Source organism: Neopsephotus bourkii, unplaced genomic scaffold (genome assembly GCF_033783945.1).
Source record: "Neopsephotus bourkii isolate Nb327-2 ecotype Australia unplaced genomic scaffold, CSIRO-AGI_Nbou_v1 NB_1765, whole genome shotgun sequence".
NCBI classification, from domain to species: Eukaryota; Metazoa; Chordata; class Aves; order Psittaciformes; family Psittacidae; genus Neopsephotus; species Neopsephotus bourkii.
The window spans coordinates 8,124,914-8,147,328 of record NW_026902239.1 but is presented as its reverse complement, the minus strand read 5'-3'; the positions used below and the strand labels follow the sequence as shown (position 1 = coordinate 8,147,328).

At 41.9% G+C, this 22,415-nt stretch overlaps 1 protein-coding gene across 10 annotated transcripts in view; it reads right to left on the bottom strand.

The window, feature by feature from the left end:
- The window catches only part of PTPRK (protein tyrosine phosphatase receptor type K), a 408,592-nt gene that overhangs the window by 313,794 nt on the left and 72,383 nt on the right, over window positions 1–22,415 (bottom strand). For all 10 annotated transcript variants that reach the window (XM_061378250.1, XM_061378252.1, XM_061378253.1 and 7 more), the window contains exon 2: window positions 2,373–2,495. In XM_061378250.1, the coding sequence (XP_061234234.1) occupies window positions 2,373–2,495 (123 nt within the window). The remainder of the gene's footprint in view (window positions 1–2,372; window positions 2,496–22,415) is intronic.

Below are 22,415 nucleotides of genomic sequence, written 5' to 3'. Positions count from 1 at the left end.
TGAGTGAGTCTGTCAGAGCCCTGCAAACCACATATTCAGCATTAGGGTATTATCTTTCTAACATGCAGGTAAAACAGCTCTCCTTCCAAGTCAATATGTACATTTGGAATATGCATTTCAGTCAGTAAGGTCAAGGCCAGGACATTGTATTGCATTCCAGAGAATGGAAGAGACAAAGGCTTCAAACAGAACAAAGGTGTCCATGAAGAAGACTTCAGTGCATGCATTAAGGAGCTTTGTGCCTAGCTGAAGGATTATAGAGACTAAGAAGATATAAAGGAGAAAACAGTCCCTACCATACCACTTCAGTTACTGTGATGCTCAGTTTTTCTGGGTACCCCTTCCCTCCTCTCATTATGTGACTGAGCAGGAAGAAGTAGGCTGACTCTGATTCCTAGGAGATCCCTGGCTTCTACAGATTAGAAACCCCAGCATTTTTCTAAGTGAAAACAGAAGTAATTTAATTTTACCTATTCCTTCGTTACCACATCTTGTTCTACTTGGATAGCTTCCTCATGACCAGTGAACTGCTTTCTAATCTACGGTCTCAATAGTAATCAGGCATGGTCAGCAACGTTAAAAAACTGCACAACAGATGATTGTACACTGTTACGTCCCATTCTGCTTTTGCCTGAACCTCTTGCTGGCCCACTTCCTGCAGACCTGCCAGAGGAATTTAGCACTCATTTTAGAACTGTTATATTCTTAGACTTAATTTATAAGTGTGTTAATTTCAAACCGCAAAAGAGCTTAAGTATTTAGATACAGCATAGGTCTTCAGGATTTGAAGATTCTGAACTTTTTAAGTGCAGCTCATCAGATGGAGACTGCTCACCTTTAGTCTGGACCTCAAATACCAAGCATCCAACTTTTAAACAGTGGTCCAAGAAGCTTAGAATTCTAACCAGAGGAAAGAAAAAAAATAAACAGATTTTTCTGTGTCTGTTTTGGACTATCTTGAAAACATTCATTTATTCTGGTAGTTTTTATTGAGCAGCCACAATTTGACATACATATGTGAGCTTCCTCCAAACTACATACAGCTTCCTTCAAAAGAGTCCACGTGCTACCCACATCAATGGAAATGAGTCTCTAGCAGAACTGAACGGAAATCAGGTGCCAACGGAGAGTGCTGTAACTCATGTAATTCTGAAAACTGCCTGACAGGTATGTTATTTGGGAGAAGCAAGAAGCAGCTATCTTTTCATATCAATTCATTTGAAACAATTCCTCAAACTGCTGTTCTTCCTATACAAGGTGTGCCTGAGGTCTGAGAACACCAGATTTTCTCACAAAATGGTAAATCATCAAGATCATCACAATTAAGATATCTCTAACCATTTTAACGAGCCACATAGACTCTCAAAAACACTCTGAAAAGTAACTGATTTCAGCCTTCCTAGGCGAGATACTAGTTTAAATTTGTTAATGCAACATCATCGTGAATGCCGTGGCTTCAGGGCTTAAATATACTCTTCCACATGCAAAACTGAAGTGCCAAGCAGTCCATTAAATAAAGTGTTGATCTTGCATAATTAACCTATTTTGTGAAATATGGGGCATGATGACAGCTGCTCATATCAGTGACTCCAAAATAGGAAGAACCCCAATAGTTAGCAGTTAAGAAGTAAAATTACATACACTGACCACCATTAATAATGCACAACAGAATATAAAAAGCAGAAGGAATGGTGCAGAGGTTAGGTTACTTCTGCGTGGCAACATTTCCTACTCCTTCTCCATACATACCTCACTTCTCAAAACCTTTTAGATACAAATAAAATAGCCATGACCTTTTTTCCTCCTCTGCATGATTAATTACTTAATGTATTATTAATTGGAAAATGTAGCTGAATTTCAAATGCTTTCATTTTCACAGCATATCATGCTGTCTGGGAAGCGCCGATTAAGCTGTTCATCAAAGGTGAGCAAACAAGGTCATGTAGGCTGTACCTCTTTAGTTATTCATTACCTGTCCTAAATAGTAATTAACAACTGCAATATTTCCATAAATCAAAGCTTTTCTGATTACTTTCAGATGATGAGCAATTGCAGGGAGGGGAAGGAATGAATCAGTGTATGGCGGTTTTGCATATATCCTTTTTTTTCACCATTTCTTTTAATGCATACCTGAATAATGGAATTGAAGAGGTTATGGCTTCCTTTCTCCCTTCCCTATGCCCCCAAACTTTAAAGGGGGATTTGTTCTCAGAAAGTTATTCAGTTACTAGGATTACTATTTTTATAATCTTTGTTTCTTTTTATAACCTCCGTTATCAAGGTTAAAGTGGAGTGCGACCTTGAGGCCATACTCAGTGGGGCTCTGAGTTTCCTAATAAACTTATCCCTTCAGTATCTATGGAGTTTCTCACCTTGAGGCATCTCAGGTGGTAAATAGTGAGGCTCTTGAGCACTGACATGCACCCAGTCGAAGTCATCATACAAGTCTTGGTGGTAGTCACAGGGTCCAGGACCATCATCAAAGGTACATCCTCCTAGGGAAGAAACTTCTTATTAGTTTATTTAAAAGCAGACCCCTTCTAAGAATCAAGCAGAGGTATTCCTTCTGGGCACGCAACACAACTACGGAGCCCATGCAGCCTGTGGTACAGTTCACAAGCAGCTCGCCCATCAGCATTCCGTTCTCTTTGAAATGTCTCTGCTTCACACAACCAATTTTCCTAAAAAGCACCTTCTGTCAGAGCATGAGATTACAGGCCGAGTCACTCAGTCCAAGTGAAACCTGGGCCACTGTCTGTGTGACAAAAAGCAACATGGTTATTTAAATCAAGAGGGAAACAGAAAATAACAGACTGAGCTCAAAAAGTGAAGTGGAAAATCAACAACTCTGATACACTGCACGCGTAAGTAGTCCAAATACCAACAACAAGGATAAATACTGTGCCCAAAATAAAAACAGTGAGACGAAATAATTAAAATTACTTAGAAATGAAATAATTGCTGCAGAATGAATTTGATAATCTTGTTTTATTAAATCAATCTAGCATAACAGAATACAAATTAAAAACACTTCTTCAGGGTCACACAGACAACGGATAAGAAAACCTTGCAACTAAAGTTGTGAGAAGTAACAGGGAGAAAGAAGAATGGGAGAAATGTAAAGAATGGGGGGAAGGAGGAAAATAAAACAACCAAATTCCTGCGTAACACAGTAATGCCTGCCCTGTCTCATTCAATAATTTTTTTAATTAGTTTCTTAACTAGAGACAATTAACTAGGATGTAGAAAAGAGAGCACAAAACATGATGATCATGGAAAGAGATCAAGGTTTGAGAGAGAAGAAACAAAGGAATCAAAAGAGCCCAGGACAAGAAGAAGTACAGCATAAACACAAGAAAATACAGATGTCATGCATACAACTCTGTGGCATGTGTTGTCAAAATCACGGCACACAGTTGTACTGATCAAAAATAAAGGCAAGACGAGGACAGAGTAAAAGAGAAAATATAGTGCATTCATCTTTATTTAGGCAGTATCTTTCTACCTGAGAGAAGTTATGTAAAAACTCAAGAATTAGCTTATAAACAACTATTGGAAATCGAGTGAGATACTTCTTGTACCCCTGTTCTCAGTAGTTACGGCATGGCAATCCAATTAAGAGCTGTTGTTACAACAAAAATTCTTCTTGTTAAGAAGACACTTCTAGAGTAACAGGAGCATCTGTGTTCCCTTTATTATCTTTCTAACACAAAATATGGGACGAGTGCTGCGAGTCCCAAGAACAAACAAAAACCCTTGGAGTGTCACCATAAGATGAGTCACTGCCACTGCATCAACTGCAAACACCCTCCTCTGCCTGTCAGGCTCTCACCAGCACCACGCAATACCCCAGAGGAGAATGGACTGGAGGTGGGAAAAGGACTGAAGACTGAAGAACTACAGGCTGTGCTCATTTCTGTTCTCTGTACAAGACATACACAACCTAAAACTAGGACAGGCCAAAGAATGAGGAATAGGAATGTGTGTCACCAAACTGAGGATAAAAATACTTTTTACCCGCCCAAAATGTAATATTCAAATGTCACATAACAGGAAGAGAGTTTGTAAAAACAGTGTTCATATTTGGGGAAGTGGATGTCCCTTTCACTAAATTTCATCGGCAAATCTAGACTGTGTCCCAAACTGGGATTATGTTTCATCTTGAATTAGAAACAACTCAATTCCCACAGTTCTACATCAGAATCTGTTATTTTGGATAAATGGCAAAACCCAAGTTTTAGCTAATTCTACTTCAACAAAAAACATTGCCAAATACTCATTCTCTGTCACTCCCAGAACCACTTGTAAACCAGTGTTTTGGTCGGCAAGTAAAACACCAGGAGAGGACGAAAACTATATACACTGTAGCAACATTTCTGCTCAACACTTGCGCCATAAAACCTGAAGACTTCATATTCAGCTCAATCTTAGCAAAACTTTCTCAAATGTTGCCCTATGACAACACAAGCACAGCGTCAACAACAAAAAAGCCCAAACATGTCAGTCTGTACTAAGCCACTTACTACATTAGTATCAATGTCAAAGACTGCATGACACAAGAAGAGAAATACTTCTGCATCAAAGAAACACATATGCATTTAAGAAGTCCCAACTCCAATGCCCTGTTACCACTGAGACTTTTCTAATTAACATCTATTATAATCAAGCCAGAAAGGGTTAGAACATAAATCTTGAGGTTTGACATAACTTAGAATACACTGCTATGATCGCTCTACAGCAAAAACGAACATTTCCCTCGACACTTAATTGATGAATGAATAGCAGTTTCCCTTAAAGGGAAGTTATCATTGTCTGCTGTTCCAGCACCAAATGACATATGGCTTTGAAGCACATGCCTGTGGGGCACCCATTACCCCTTTTAATGGTTTAAGTGTCCCCAGTATATAAATTTCAACTACCAGTGAATCTTCCAGACTCATTTGGAAGATGAATGTGCTTAATTGCACATCTTTGTGCCCACTATTAATTTTAGTTATCAGGCTTCTGATTAGCAATAATAACGTGCCTATTAATACACAGCAAGCAACCAGAATCTCCTTATGTGTAGCAGCACATCATGCCTGCATCTAGAGAACAAGCAAGTGTCCATCTACTGCACACACTTCAGCAAACTTTATCAGACAGATTATTGACCCACTACAAAATCCACAATGTAACTGCTTAAACCAATGGCTTCCTCTCATGAAGCACACCACCTCCTCTCAGAAACATAGAATCACAGGATCATAGAATAGTTAGGTTGGAAAGGACCTCAAGATCATTAAGTTCCAACACCCCTGCCATGGGCAGGGACACCTCACTCTAAGCCATATCACCCAACGCCTCATCCAACCTGGCCTTGAACACCCCCAGGGATGGAGCAACCTCCTTGGGCAACCTATTCCAGTGCCTCACCACTCTAACAAGAAAAAATTTCCTCCTTAGATCCAATCTAAACTTCCCCTGTTTAAGTTTTAACCCATTACCCCTTGTCCTATCACTAGAGTCCCTAATGAAGGGTCCCTCCCCAGCATCCCTATAGGCCCCCTTCACACACTCGAAGGCTGCTATGAGTTCTCCATGCAGCCTTCTCTTCTCCAGGCTGAACAGTCCTAACTTTCTCAGCCAATCTTCATACGGGAGGTGCTACAGTCCCCTGATCGTCCTCATGGCCCTCCTCTGGACTTGTTCCAACAGATCCATGTCCTTTTTATGTTGAGGACACCAGAACTGCACACAATACTCCAAGTGAGGTCTCATGAGAGCAGAATAAAGGGGCAGGATCACCTCCTTCGACCTGCTGGTCACGCTCCTTTTGATGCAGCCCAGGATACGGTTGGCTTTCTGGGCTGCAAGCGCACACTGCCGGCTCATGTTCATTTTCTCATTGACTAGCATCCCCAAGTCCTTCTCCGCAGGGCTGCTCTGAATCTCTTCTCTGCCCAGCCTGTAGCTGTGTCTGGGATTGCTCTGACTCACATGTAGGACCTTGCACTTGTCATGGTTGAACTTCATAAGGTTGGCACCAGCCCACCTCACAAGCGTGTCAAGGTCCCTCTGGATGGCATTCCTTCCCTCCAGCGTATCAACTGAAACACACAGCTTGGTGTCATCGACAGACTTGCTGAGGGCGCACTCAATCCCACTGTCCATGTCAGCGACGAAGATGTTAAACAAGACCGGTCCCAACACCGATCCCTGAGGGACACCACTCATTACTGGTCTCCAGCCAGACATTGAGCCGTTGACCACAACTCTTTGTGTGTGGCCCTCCAGCCAGTTCTTTATCCACCAAGTGGTCCCCCTATCAAATTGATGTCTCTCCAATTTAGAGACAAGGATGTTGTGTGGGACAGTGTCAAACGCTTTACACAAGTCCAGGTAGATGACATCAACTGCTCTACCCCTGTCCATCAGTTCTGTAGCCCCATCATAGAAGGCCACCAAATTGGTCAGGCAGGATTTCCCCTTAGTGAAGCCATGCTGGCTGTCACCAAGCACCTTGTTGTTTTTCATGTGCCTTAGCATGCCTTCCAGGAGAACCTGCTCCAAGATTTTGCCAGGCACAGAGGTGAGACTGACTGGTCTGTAATTCCCCGGGTCATCCATTTTCCCCTTCTTGAAAATGGGGTTTATATTTCCGTTTTTCCAGTCATCAGGAACTTCACCTGACTGCCATGATTTTTCAAATATGATGGCCAGCGGCTTAGCAACCGCATTTGCCAGCTCCTTCAGGACCCACGGATGGATTTTATCAGGACCCATGGACTTGTGCACGTTCAGTCTTTTAAGATGGTCTTGAACCAATTCCTCTCCTACAGTGGGCCCAAGGTCTTCATTCTCACAGTCCCTGCGTCTGCCTTCCAAGACTCGGGTGGTGCGGTCAGAGCCTTTGCTAGAGAGCACCGAGGCACAGAAGTCATTCAGAATCTCAGCCTTCTCCAAATCCTGTGTAGCTAGTTCTCCCAAGAGCTTCCTGAGGGGGCCTACGCTCTCCCTAATCTGTTTTTTATTTGCTATGTACCTGTAGAATCCCTTCCTGTTATCCTTAATATCCCTAGCCAAGTTTAATTCTAACTGGGCCTTAGCTTTCCTAACCTGGTCCCTAGCTTCCCAGACAACATCCTTGTACTCTTCCCAAGCCGCCTGTTCTTGCTTCCACTTTCTATAAAAGTCTTTTTTCATTTGAATTTTCCTCAGGAGCTCCTTATCCATCCAAGGAGGTCTCCTGGCCCTCCTGCTGCACTTCCTTCTAGTTGGGATGCAACACTCCTGAGTTTGTAGCAGGTGATCCTTGAAGACCAACCAAGAGTCTTGAGCCCCCCTGCCCTCTAGGGCTATATTCCATGGAACCTTACTAAGCAGGTTCCTGAAGAGGCCAAAGCCTGCTTTTTTGAAGTCCAGGGCAGTGAGCTTGCTGCACGCTCTTCTCACTGTCCTAAGGACCTCAAATTCAGCCATCTCGTGGCCGCTGCATCCAAGGCTGCCCTGCAGTGCCACATTTCCAACGAGCCCTTCCCTGTTGGTGAGCACGAGGGCAAGCATGGCACCTCTCCTTGTCGGTTCCTCTATTATTTACAGAAGGAAATTGTCCTCCACACAATCAAGGAACCTCCTGGATTGCTTGTGCCGGGCTGTACCATCCTTCCAACAGATGTCAGGGTGGTTGAAGTCACCCATGAGAACGAGGGCCTGTGAGCATGAGGCTTTTCCTATCTGTCTATAGAGTGCTTCATCTACAGATTCTTCTTGATCAGGTGGTCTATAACAGATCCCCACAGTAATGTCTCCCATCACTGTTTTCCCTTTAACCCTGACCCACAAGCTCTCTGTTAACTGCTCACCAGTCCCCAGAGTTCCATACTCTTCAGCCTATCCCTAACATAAAGGGCAACTCCCCCTCTGCACCTGCCAGGCCTGTCTTTTCTAAAGAGTCTGTAACCTTCCATTCCAACACTCCAGTCATAGGAGCCATCCCACCATGTTTCTGCGATGCCTATTATATCATACCCCCGCAGACGAGCACACATCTCTAATTCCTCTTGTTTGTTCCCCATGCTACAGGCATTTGTATAGAGGCATCTAAGCTGAGCTGAAAAGGAAGCTGGCTCATTGCCTGGAGCAGCCGGAATATCTCTGCATTGCTCCGATCATTTATTATAGGTGCTGGCAACTGATTGGGTGTGTTGGGATGGAATGATGCCCCCCTCCCCCAACACATCTAGTTTAAAGCCTCCTTGACCAGTCTGGCAAGCCTCCAACCAAAACTGCTCCTCCATCAGACAAGCTCCACCAGCCCCCACTAGACCCAGCCTACAAACTTGGGTCCCATGTTCAAGACACCCAAACCCCTGACTGTGACACCACCCTTTTAACCGTTTATTAACCTGGCTAATCCTCCTAGCTTTTCTGGGCTCCTCCCCTGTATCCTGGAGAATAGATGAGAAGACTATGTGAGCTCCAGAGCCCCTAACCACCTCTCCCAGGGCTCTGTAGTCCTTCTTTATGCTCCCCAGGCTACTACTATCTATATCCCTAGCACCCACATGTATCACCAGAAGTGGGTAATAGTCCATGGGGCTTACCAGAGCAGGCAGCCTCTCTGCCACATCCCTGATTCGTGCCCCTGGTAGGCAACACACCTCCCTTGAGACCGGGTCAGGCCGACAGACGAGTGCCTCTGTCCCTTTCAAAGTAGAATCCCCTACCACTACAACCCACCACTTTTTCCTGGCAGCACCAGTATAAATCTTCCTGACTAGGGCACCAACCGGCTGTTTCTGGCGAAAGTGCGTTTCCTCATGAGCCCCTTGCAGGACAGCAAAGTGGCAACAGGTTCAGGAGGAAGTCCCTTGCTTTTAATTGTCCTTTTCCTCCGCTTTTTTTGTTGCTGTTTTTTGCCACCAATTCCCAGCTTCGAGAGCTAACAACCTCCTTCTTTCCTCCATAAGCTACAGGGGAAGCTTGAGGACTCTTCAGTTTGGGCAGGGAGCAAGCATTCCTGCTTTCTCTCAGCTACCCTGACATCTTGTAGCCTATTAATAGCTTCCTGCAGCTCAGCCACCTGCTGCAGGAGGACCTCCACCAGGGAGCACCCAGTGCAGCCCTGCCCATTGTGCACTTTTCCCTCATCAGACCAGTGCAGGCACTCTCTACACCCCGAAGTCTGCACTGCAGCCTCCCCTCTCATCGGCTCTGTCTGAGTGCCTACGGTGGCCACCGCCGGGGCAGCGAGAGCAGAGCTCCCAGACCGGGCCCTGGTCATACGGCGAGTGCTCACCATCCCGCTCGAACTGCCGCCCAAACAGCCTCGACCCGCTCGACCGGCTCTGTTCGCCCGCGCTCCCCGGGGCAGGTTTTGATGCAGTCAGGGCTGGCACCGCCCCTCCTGGCTCCGCCCCCTGTGAGTCAGCTGAGCTGCCGGCTCCTGGGCAGGTCCTGTCGAGGACTTGAGGCTCCCTCGGTGGCTCTTGTCGCTCTGAGTTGAGGCTCCTGGACGCTGATCTCCCCTGCTCCGGTGTTCAAGACGGCCTCTCTCGAGCTACTCAACTCAGCAATTGAGGGGAGCAATATCATGACATTTCAAGGCAAGGCAAGTCAAGTAAGCACCAATGCTGTAGTGATTTATCCAGCATAACACAATGAGACACACTAAGCATTTTAAATCCCTGCAGACTACTTATGACTTAAAACATGAGCAAATTTGGATCCCCACTTCTCTGTTTAACAGCTGACCTCCTGCACACTATGTTGGTAACTCTGAGTACTATGAGACAAACCCAAGTGTAACATGCAGTGTGGAAAACACAAGGAGAGGAGATGGTGGGTGGGTGAAACCTGCAGTGATATATTTTGTTCCCAGTCATTTGTTCAAAACTATATACATTTTAAATTAACCTTTAACCACTCAAACATAAAAATCACATCTGACAGAAGTACACTGTAAGTCAGGAGTTGGTAGCACCCGCAGTCAACTACTGGGTCACTCTCTACAATAATGTGATAATGTTCAGGGAAGAAACTGGATTGGGCTTCATGAACTTTTAGTACCTTCAAATCAGGATCAGCAGCTGAACAGAAATACAGATTCCTATCTTGTCACACAACATTTTGACAACAACCTGGCAATATCTTACAAATGACAAGCTAGAAATCTCCAACTCAGCCATTTCTAACCTCCTCCAAAACTCACTCAAAAGGTACTTCACGTAACTTGACTTAAGTGGTTGGTCGTATCAGCAGCATGTTTCTTTAGCTAGCTACAGCTGATGGATGCAATTTATCTTCAATACTATCCTGCTGCTGGAATTTGTGCATACCTACCAACACACATACCATGCTGCAAACAGCAATTTGTGCACCTCTGCTCAATCTGTCAGCTGGAAACACAGAGCACTGACATTCAAATGCCCTTGGCCACTGCAGTACTTAAATCCATGTTTACCTTAAATTTCTAGTATCATGTTTCAGAAAAAAAAGGTGGCAGCAGCAGCAAAACAACAAATCAGACTGATCCAACCTCAACAGCCTGATGTGAGCTTGGAGACGGGCACGCAAGGCAGCCATTACCTCCTCCCTTCAAATGATGCTGCCATTAGGACATGGCCCAGGAGGGCTGGATGGAGACAAGCAGCGTGCTCTGCTGAGCGGCAGCATCAACCAGAGCCATGACCTGCCACACCTCTGGTGGTGGCAGCATACACAATTAATTTTAAAAGAAATATCAGGTAGTTCATCAGAAATACACACCCTGTTAACAGATGGAATTGTAAGGTAGGAGATCAGAAGGGATTTTAAGCCTGTATGATCATTTTGTCAAACTGCTAACTTTATTTTGGGTCAATCAAATATGTTCAGTTGCTGGGGAAGTATTTGGGAAACGCTTACATTCAACAGAAAGCAAGCAAATTAGCAATTCACTGTTTCCCTTTCCTTTCCCCACAAGTTTCATCATGTTATTAACTTCAGTTTAAACACACATAGAACTCTTACACATTCCAGCTGATATTCTTCTGAAAGATAAGTGATAGATTATGCTAGCCTCAAAAATTGCCTCCATGTCCATTTTCATCTATGAAAGATAAAGAATCTTAAATGTTCATTATAAAAAGAAAGATATTAACATCCAACACTGAACTCTCAGAAATTAAAGCTCCACTAAATAAGGTCATTAAGTTTAAACTAAATTTATTCTTCAAATTAATCTTAAATCCCAAAGATTAATAAACTTAATAAAGATCCTGTAGTTGAGGTTTACACATCACCTACTGTGGTGGCCTGACCTTGCCTAAATGCCAGGTGCCCGCCAAAGCTGCTCTACCACTCCCCTCCTCAGCTGGACAGGGAAAGAGAATATATGAAAGGTCCATGGATTAAGGATAGGAAGATAATCTACCAATTACTGTCACTGGCAACACAGACTCGACTTGGGGAAATTAACCTATTACAAATTAAATCAGAGTAGGATAATGAGAAATAGAATCATAGAATCATAGAATAGTTAGGGTTGCAAAGGACCTTAAGATCATCTACTTCAAACCCCCTTGCCATGGGCAGGGACACCTCACTCTAAGCCGTATCACCCAACGCCTCATCCAACCTGGCCTTGAACACCCCCAGGGATGGAGCATTCAAAACCTCCCTGGGCAACCCATTCCAGTGCCTCACCACTCTAACAAGAAAAAATTTCCTCCTTAGATCCAATCTAAACTTCCCCTGTTTAAGTTTTAACCCATTACCCCTTGTCCTATCACTAGAGTCCCTAATGAAGGGTCCCTCCCCAGCATCCCTATAGGCCCCCTTCACACACTCGAAGGCTGCTATGAGTTCTCCATGCAGCCTTCTCTTCTCCAGGCTGAACAGTCCCAACTTTCTCAGCCAATCTTCATGTGGGAGGTGTTCCAGTGCCCTGATTATTCTCGTGGCCCTCCTCTGGACTTGTTCCAACAGATCCATGTCCTTTTTATGTTGAGGACACCAGAACTGTACACAATACTCCAAGTGAGGTCTCACGAGAGCAGAATAAAGGGACAGGATCACCTCCTTCGACCTGCTGGTCACGCTCCTTTTGATGCAGTCCAGGATACGGTTGGCTTTCTGGGCTGCAAGTGCTCACTGAAGCTGGCTCATATTCATTTTCTCATCATAGTAAAAAGTAATTTTCAAACACCTTCTCCCCACCCCTCCCCTTCTTTCCAGGCTCAACTTCACTCCCAAATTCTCTACCTCCTCCTCCCAAGAAGTACAGGAGGTCAGCAAATTAAGGTTTCAGTCAGTTATCACACATAGTTTCTACTGCTCCTTCCCCCTCAGGGGGAAGGCCCTTCACACTCTTCCTCTGCTCCAGCATGGGGTCCCTCCCACAGGATACAGTCCTCCCCTAACTTCACCAATGTAAGTCCTTCCCACAGGCTGCAGCTCTTCATGAACTGCGGGCCACAGATCCTGCCAGTGATAGTATTAAAGAAAAAAAAAATTCAAGGCATTCAGAAAACTACTAAATTGTGATGAATTAAACACCTATTGATAAAAGTAGCTGATGAAGAACAGCACACATTTACTGGCCATGCTTTATACCATCTTTACAAAAAAAAAATAAAAATTACTTTTAGCATCAGGGTAGAAGAAGGGAATGGCTAGAATTCTCTTTTGTAAATCCAAAGAACATATTTCTTTGGCTTATGGCACACTTTCTACAAAATTAAAGAAAAAATAGTATCAAGAAAAAAAATAGTGTAACAAATTATATGCAGCAACAAGAACAAGGCACTTTTAAGTCTCCTATAATAACAACATCTATCCACTAGAACTCCCACATTCTCAAAATGTGGCACAAAGTTTCAGAAACTAATAAGGGAAAACAGTGAAAGAAAACCACACTTCCTGGATTTGGGGTCGGGTGAGAGAGAGAGAAGAGAAACTCTAGTACCTCATTAGGTTTCTGAAACAAATTGATTTTAGAAGTTTTCTTCATTTTTATAACGTAAGATTGCAGAGATTTTTTTTCATCCATAGAATGGCATGTATAGGACAGTTGAAAGAAGACAACCTTTCAGTTTATTGCCAAGATCTAGGTTACCCTGCTCTTGCAGGGGGGTTGGACCAGATGATCTCTTGAGGTCCCTTCCAACTCTTGGGATTCTGTGATTCTGTGATTCTTGCATCCGATTACTTCCGGTGTTATGTAAAATACACTAGTAACATCTTAAATTTCACACTCCTTAATTTTAAGGAGCTGATTATAAGCCCAGGAATTCATCTGCTCAGAGCAAGCAGATCACCAATACAGGAGAAAAAACATTCAGCATGAGAGAAGAACTACCAGCACACAACAAAACTTTCTACATCACAACTTTTTCCTTATACAAGGCTCAGTTACCAATGGTTACTTTAGACCTCATATGTATGAAGGTGTCATACCAGGAACAAAACACTCTTTTTCTCATTCAGCTGAAATGAGTAGTTGGAACAATCTGCTCCTTTTATTCAACAGCATGCTTTTATTTTTCTCTACCACCTGCTGTAAAAGCATAATGACTAGCTCTAAATCTATCGAAGTAGATAGCTCCATAGTAAGAACACAGTACAAAACTACGTTTACCTGGGATGTCAGGGAAAAGTCCTGTGAAAATTTAATTTTTCTCCTTACACTGATTGGTGAATTCAAAGCTTGGAGAGCATAAAGGTGCTATAGCAGGTCTCGTGTCAGTCATATATCCAGAACAGGTCCTGCTTTTAAAATCGCCCACCTACCACATTAATTTACCTGTTTCTATCACAGCATGCCTTAAAGCACAAGATGTGTTCATCTTCTAAAGGTACTACATTATTTTTATCACGAGCATTTTAATGCTCTGTTATCAAGGTGTTTTAAGACACCTATAAAGAATATACTATGAGTTGCTGTTAATGCATTTGGAGAATAAGTTTTAATGACCTATGTTAAAATGCTTATGTTCAGTGTTACCGGTTGAAATGTAACTCAGAAATAACCTTACTTAACCTACAGCATCCAAAAAGGCAGAAGGTCAGAGACAGTTTGTGGTGGGTTGTTTTTTTTTTTTGTTTTGTTTGGTTTTTTTTGTTGTTGTTTTTTTTTCTATAACCATTAAAAAAGCTGCACTTAAGGAAAATGACAGATTCTCCTTCACTATGGGGAGAAGTCATACTAAAACTAAAAATACACTATCTTCTTCACAGTGGCATCTTACTTTGTGGTACTAGAATTCAAAACCCAGCTGATTATAGCTAAGAGCAATAAAAGCCAAGTAAACTCAATTACCTAGAAATACCTTTTAAATTTTTTCTAGCACTGTTCCCACCATTAGAATCTTTTAACAATTGCTTTTGCATATTAACCTGAACATGGAACTTCAAATCTCATCCAAAACACCAATGGTCTGTAACACCAACAGCTTAATAGAAAATACAGCTAATTATTCCTAAATTAGCCTTATTTTGTTTTCATTGTAGGGCTTTTGTTGGTGCTGTTAGAACACCTGAATACTCTAAATATCCCTATAAACGTACTTTTCGGAAAAAGAAGTAGACAAAACCACTCCTATTTTCGGAAAGCATGAAGATTCACTATTAGATATGGTCTACCTGGCCATACAATTTATTAGATATATCTATTAAATTAGGCTCCTTTCTTCTATGCCAGGCTTAAAAAGGCTTCTTCATCTCTGATTTCACAAATCTTCATATTGACAATCAACAGAAAACGTTCCAATACTTCATGTTAGTGAAGCTACCAAGGCAGTTTCCATTTCAGCTCACAAGATGTTTCTTAAAGCACAAAGAGATTCAACAGTTTCACAAAATTATTAATAGATGTTCATACCATACACGTGTCAACATCCACAAAACACCAAAGCTATTTCATATTTCAGCTCATAGGCTGCAAGCTTTATTATTCCTTCAGTGCACTGAGTAGACTTCTGATCAGTTGCACTGGTGACAAGAAGTTATACCATTTGAATACAAATAACTGGGGGGATGAGAAGAGGAATCATGTAGTCAAAACTAATAAATAATTTCGTGACTATACCAATAGTAACTAAAACACTGCCAAGCAAATTCTCTGACTTCAAGGACATGATTGAGAGCTCCAAAATGAAATTAATCATCACTGTGATTATTTATGGATACGTGGTCTTACAATGCTGCTTCTGAAAACAACACCTTTTTCCAAGACACTGTTAGTGCTTATTTATAGAAAAATGTTATGTAGGTATCACAGTCTCTGGCATTTCTCCTAAACATTCTCACAACATGGTGTTAAAAGTTAATGGATAAAAATGTGATTAAACTCAGCAGGAGTGCTGAAGACAGTCCTACAACCACTACATTAAACCTCAATTTTCTACAGATTGAGAGTGCTGTTATTTTGTAACCTAAAAAAAAAAAAAAAAACCCCAAAAAATTGGAATAAGAAAATTTATAGCTAAACTTTTATCTCTGCTAATCATATCACCAATTTAAAGACAAAGCCAGGCCTAACAACTACACTAGCTACCCTATTATAATTTTGACAGTTTAAACATATAACAAGAGAAAAAACATGTTATTTAAAGTTTGTACTAAGGCCCGTCAAAAGCAAGAATTACCAGCTGGACAGTAGGAGCAACCATTCTGAAAATAAAAGGGAGACTCACTTAAGGACAGCAAATAATCCAATCTACCACAGCATAACTACAGAAGCCACACAAATGAGGAAATGAGGGAACTGTGTTTAAATTATATAGACTCAACTGTAAAAGAAACTTAAGGAACAGGGGAACAACGAGCTCAAAAGGAATACAGCAAACATGAAAGCTGAGGACTTCCTAGAGGAAGGTGAGCATAAGACTGTGTGTAAAATTTTAAATGGTCATGCAAAAGGAGAATCAAATTAAATGCAAGGAAATGGAAAATGCTCTGATGTCAAAAATGACAAGCTGTTACAAAAGGTCACTTCTGAAGCCGAAGAAGGATATAAGTCCTAGAAGGTGGAGAGATGATTGAAGAGTGCGGTCATGGTGTATAAATCCAAAGTCATAGGAGGATGACAAGAACCTCTCAGAAGAGATCTTTCAAGAAACAACATCAAGGTACAAGAAGAATGAAGCTAGCAGTGAATCCCAGAATTCAGGCACATGAATGAGAAGGGTAATGCGCAATATTGAGAGCAAAAATACATCCTCACACACACAGGCACTGCTGAAGTAAAAGCCTAATCCTTTCGTATCAGAACTGCAGCTACTGCTCTAGTTTCCCATTTCATAGTAAGAAAATAGTCATAAGCATTTTAATATCTGGCATATCTTTTCATGCAATCCAGCAATATTCTGACGAAAGGAAGGCTAGACCCACAGGAAACAGGCAAGCTACTCAAAATAAGACCACCTGAGATACAGACCAACAAATAACAGACTGCAGATGTACTGGCCCACATCTACAGATCAGAGAATAGTTGAGTTTGGAGGGGACCTGCTCAGGACAGCTGGACCTACCCATCTGCTCAGGCAGGTCCACCTACAGACAACTGTCCAAGACCATGTCCAGACAGTTTTTTAGTATCTCCAAAGATGGAGATTCCACAACTTCGAAAACCCATGCCAGTTCTCAGTCACCCACACTGATGTTGAAACCATTAAATGTTTTTACATGAACAAATTGTGCATGCAAGCAAATAATGTGTCTTCTCTCCCACCACATTTAGTCCTCAACAAGACCTCTGATGAATAAACAATACAAGTTATCACATCATTTTGGACAAAGCCTACTGATATGTCATCAAATTTAGTTTTATTTGAGCAATAAAGAAACCAAACAAAACGAAAAATAAAAACAAACAACCAAACAACAAACAAACAACAACAAAAAACCACATCTCCATAAAAACTGCAATAGGCGTGTAAAATTCTAGCAAGAAATTACTGGTTTAGGATAGGCATATTTACAATCAGAACTGTATTTCTACTACAGTTTAACAAAGAAAACGTTATTTTGTGTCTCCCCAGGGAACTTAACTTGAGGACTTGAAACTTGTATTTCTATTTATCTGCACCTGAGTTTCAATAGAGGTAACTACTACAAGAATACTTACCTGTATTACAGTATTTTTCTAACAGATTCAAGTTGTGTTTAATCTCTCCACTTCTTAAATGGAGAAACATTTTCATTGGGATGAATTTGTGAAAAGGCGTAATACATCAGCTTGAAAGTTAGATCAATCCCACGTTACGCTGGGAAGTTTTAGTATTTTGAGGCCAACCACCTGCCCATGTCCTGAAGGTACATTGTGCCCAAAGTGCAGTAAGAAAACTAGAGAAGCATGATTCCTACAATCTTACCATTTCAGCACACAAGTGAACTTTATGTTATACATTGCACAGAAATCAAGTACAAAAAAAACTACAGCTGAAAACTCTCCTAGTAGACACTGACAGCATAACACTAACAGTCTCTGAGCAGATGTTTGCCAGTCAGTCTTAAGATTTTAAGAATTGGTATTTTCATTAAAACATCAGCTTCATGCTAAATAGTAGTTATAAAATAATTCAGAAGTCAGATGTTATCAGGAAAGAAATTTAGACAAGAATGATGAACATTTCTTTGCAACATTATAAGCTACATCCAGACATTATATGTGGTTCTGGTTTTCCATTTCCTAAGGATATAGAAGAAATTTAAAAGGCTTAGAGAACATCCAATAAAGATGATCATAGGATGCTGAAAGTATTAGAGATAACTTAAAAGATAGACATTTTCAGCCAGAGATGACACAAGAAGTAAGGCGGGTGCATATTTAGTAGCATGAGGAGAATAGAGATCAACCACTTTTTGTGTGTGTTTGTGAAAACATTACAGGGCATTGTATGTCAGGATCAAATTAAACAGCACAGTGTTAAGCTATGGAACTCCTTGCCACAGGATGCTATGGCTGCTACAGATATTTGGTGGATAGGGAGAGAGAACAGAGGATGGACAGGATCACTGGTACCAGCTGAAAAACACAAATGAGCAGCTTTGGCTCAGTTATGCCACATGCCACTAGGCCAGTATTTTGGGAAAGCAGACCTACAGACTTGCCAGTGAATAGAAAATAGTATAAAATCAGGGTCTTGGATCAACACATTTTATTGAATAAGATGGAAATGTATAAGATATACAGCAAAATAAAAACATAACTGTTGTAATTATGAGGCTAAATTATCTCAGAGGGCAAAAATGGGACACTGCAAATATGGAATGGAAGAGAACAAGAGAGTATGAGGAACAGGAGGACTAGAAGGCAAATCAGTAGTGAAGAAGTCTAAAGAAATCATGTCCTTAATATGCAGTTGTAAGCAGACTATCTGAAGGCTTGTGCTGCTAACTCCCATCACCCTACCACATGCAATCACTGACTGACAAGTGCAGGGAAGCGTATACCGGTGTCTCTGAGGAAACAGCTCTATACACAGCTCTGAGAATGAGTTAACAATGCAGATATACTCCTGATGTGATAAAATAAAAAGATATAAATGCCCTAGTTTACTTGGTCATTGTCAACCACAAATGCATATACCCCCTAGTAACTATGGTTTTTTCCTTAAGCAGGACTTCAGAGCTTAGTAACTGAAGCTGTAATCAAACTAGACTGTAGGAAAGATGCTGCATTTGATAATTCACTCTTCAGAGGACTGAAGTATGTTCTGTGCTCCTCTTATCTAGGGGAAAAAGGAAGAAGAAAAAAATAAATCTTGCACTAGCTTCTCTTTTCGAACTAGACAAGGCATTTACATATCCAACTATAACTTGTGCAAACATTACATGCCCATTTTTCACTACATCTTCTCAGTCATCCTTTGCTAGTGTATTCACAGAAATGTGTATATGACAAAGTATTCATTTTTTGGCATACTACTACCCTACAAAGGAGTGGTTTGCAAGTGAAAGGAGAGAGACAGCAGCAGGGTAAGCTTCTATAAAATATTAGTCAAGTTAAAATTCATACTATATCTCATCTGAAAACAAAAACCTCATGGAAGGAGGAAACATCTGAAGAGTTCATGCTTTTTTAGAACCAGGAGAATCAATTTGAACTGTTTCAGTGGGCAGTGTGTGTCCTGATGCTTGCATTAATTATTACTATATATACACAATAAAGAAAAAACAACACACCCAACCATTCTACAAAAAGAAGCAGTCTTCTCTGACCATTTCTTATTTTTCTGTATTACTGAAGAAAGCTACAAACTGGCTCTGCACTACCAACTTACCATCTTGAAGTTCAAATACAAAACACAGAGCAATAGTCAGAAGAAAATCATAGGATCATAGAAGAGTCAGGGTTGGAAAGGACCTTAAGATCATCAAGTTCCAACACCCCTGCCATGGGCAGGGACACCTCGCTGTAACACATATCACCCAAGGCCTCGTCCACCCTGGCCTTGAACACTGCCAGGGATGGAGCATTCAAAACCTCCCTGGGCAACCCATTCCAGTGCCTCACCACCCTAACAGGAAAGAATTTCCTCCTTATATCCAATCTAAACTTCCCCTGTCTAAGTTTGAACTCGTTACCCCCTGTCCTGTCACTACAGTCCCTAATGAAGAGTCCCTCCCCAGCATCCCTGTAGGCCCCCTTCAGATACTCAAAGACCAAAAGCCAAGAAAGGCATAAAAATGTTTAATACTATATAAAAATCAATATTTAATAACCAACACATAATCTGGATGCATTAAATAAAGCAATAAGAATAATAAAAAAAAAAATTGCTGATTTTAAATTGAAACACTTTAGTACCACAGGATATTCGGAATTTATAATAACAGCCTCAAGGTGTGGCCAAAAGTTCCCCACCATCCCCCAAGTTTTTGCCATATCACAGTCCATCCCACAAAAGTATGAGACAGTGGAAAAAGAGAAATAACTTTGTTCAAACCACATATCAGTAGGTCAACCACAATTTCATAAGGATCACAGTGACAGGTACAGACTGTTGAGAATTGCTGGTTTAAGACCGTATACAAATTTATGTCCCCTACTGGCATGGCTAAGTTCTGTCCTCCTTTGATCCCTGTAATTGTGAATACTTGCATACACTTCAGAGGGACAAAGATGGACTCCAGGTCTTCTCGTCTGCACCTCATCTCTGGGCATCCTCATCTACAAATGCATTTGCAAACATTTTCTCCACAGGACTCACTGATCTAAAGTGGTCTCCTTCTGCCTAAACTGAACCTGCCTGCCCTTCTGACAACATTTGGCTTTCATAAGCAGTGCAACACAGTCAGAACCCTTTTACTCTTTCACTCCAACCTTGATCTCAGTTCAGCACCTCTTTTCTCAAGTATTACAGACACCATCATCCATCATTCACATCTGCATTCAAGCCTCTTCTTGTGTCTTTCACTCCACCTATGCCTGATTTTTGAAAAGTAACTAAAAAGCTTCTCTGAGACAGATTTTTTGTATAACTCTCTTCAGCTTTCATCTCCCCTTAACCCAATCACTTCAGCATCTCCTCTCTGCCCTCGACAAACGTGTCTTCTCTCACTCTTATCTATTCACAGTACTGCTGAAAAGACTCTTTACAGCCCATTGCTTTGGCTGCCGTCCACTTTCACTTCTTTTCTCTCTGTTTTCACAAAACGAAACTTATTTTTGTAACCATTCACTCTTTATGCCCACTTAGGGAAAGCTAGCCAATTCAACTCAACAGAACTCATGACAGTGACTGTCAGAACCCTATTCCTTTGTGGTTGGATTTGTTTTCCTGTGGTTTAGCTGGTTAAAACAACCCAGAGGGTTAACAGTAAGAAATACCGAGTGGTCAAACAAGCACCAAAAAAAAAAAAGATAAAAGTCCACTGCTAGAATAAGGAGTAAGGCAGATGTGTGTAAAGGGAGACAAGAAAGCTCTGAGTGTCAAGCATGGTCAAGCTGTCTGACTAGTTTCCTGCTTTTGTCTCCCCATATGTGATTAAAAACATATTAATAATAATAACAATGATAAACAAATTAAAGAAATAAATAAAACAAGCCACTCACACTCTATCCCACTGATCTAAGTTGCCAGCAACTATAGAGTCAGAATGGCTGACCTGGCAAAAGCACAAGTGTTTTAGGTAGCTAATAAGCTGCAACTGCTCTTTAGAGAAAGATTTTAAGTATAGCTACCCTGATACTGAGTTTGAGCACAAAGAGCCTACTCAAAACCCTTAGCCAAATTGAAAGGCCAAAAAGCTTTATTCTGCAGTCTTACACACTGCTTGCATCTCCCACCAGCTACAGATCAAAGGGAACTGAAAAAATCCAACTTAGCACGTTTTTGATTACCTGAAGAAAAGAGAAACACATTGTCATCACCTTCTCATACAAGACAACTCACTGTAATGTTTACACATTGTTTAATGCCCACATGTCAGATTTCACAGAAGGTACACAACTCAACAGTGACCAGTCTGTCCTTGGGTAGCAAATCTTGGAGCAGATTCTCCTGGAAGACATGTTAAGGCACATGAAAAACAACAAGGTGCTTGGTGACAGCCAGCATGGCTTCACTAAGGGGAAATCCTGCCTGACGAATTATGTGGCTGCCTATGATGGGGCTACAGAACTGATGGACAGGGGTAGAGCAGTTGATGTCATCTACCTGGACTTGTGTAAAGCGTTTGACACTGTCCCACATGACATCCTTGTCTCTAAATTGGAGAGACATCAATTTGATAGGGGGACCACTTGGTGGATAAAGAACTGGCTGGAGGGCCACACACAAAGAGTTGTGGTCAACGGCTCAATGTCTGGCTGGAGACCAGTAATGAGTGGTGTCCCTCAGGGATCGGTGTTGGGACCGGTCTTGTTTAACATCTTCGTCGCTGACATGGACAGTGGGATTGAGTGCGCCCTCAGCAAGTTTGCCGATGACACCAAGCTGTGTGGTTCCGTTGATACACTGGAGGGAAGGAATGCCATCCAGAGGGACCTTGACACGCTTGTGAGGTGGGCTGATGCCAACCTCATGAAGTTCAACCATGACAAGTGCAAGGTCCTACACCTGGGTCAGAGCAATCCCAGACACAGCTACAGGCTGGGCAGAGAAGAGATTCAGAGCAGCCCTGTGGAGAAGGACTTGGGGGTGCTGGTCGATGAGAAAATGAACATGAGCCAGCTTCAGTGTGCGCTTGCAGCCCAGAAAGCCAACCGTATCATGGGCTGCATCAAAAGAAGTGTGACCAGCAGGTCGAAGGAGGGGATCCTGCCCCTTTATTCTGCTCTTGTGAGACCTCACTTGGAGTATTGTGTGCAGTTCTGGTGTCCTCCACATAAAAAGGACATGGAACTGTTGGAACAAGTCCAGAGGAGGGCCATGAGGATGATCAGGGGACTGGAGCACCTCCCATATGAAGATAGGCTGAGAAAGTTGGGACTGTTCAGCCTGGAG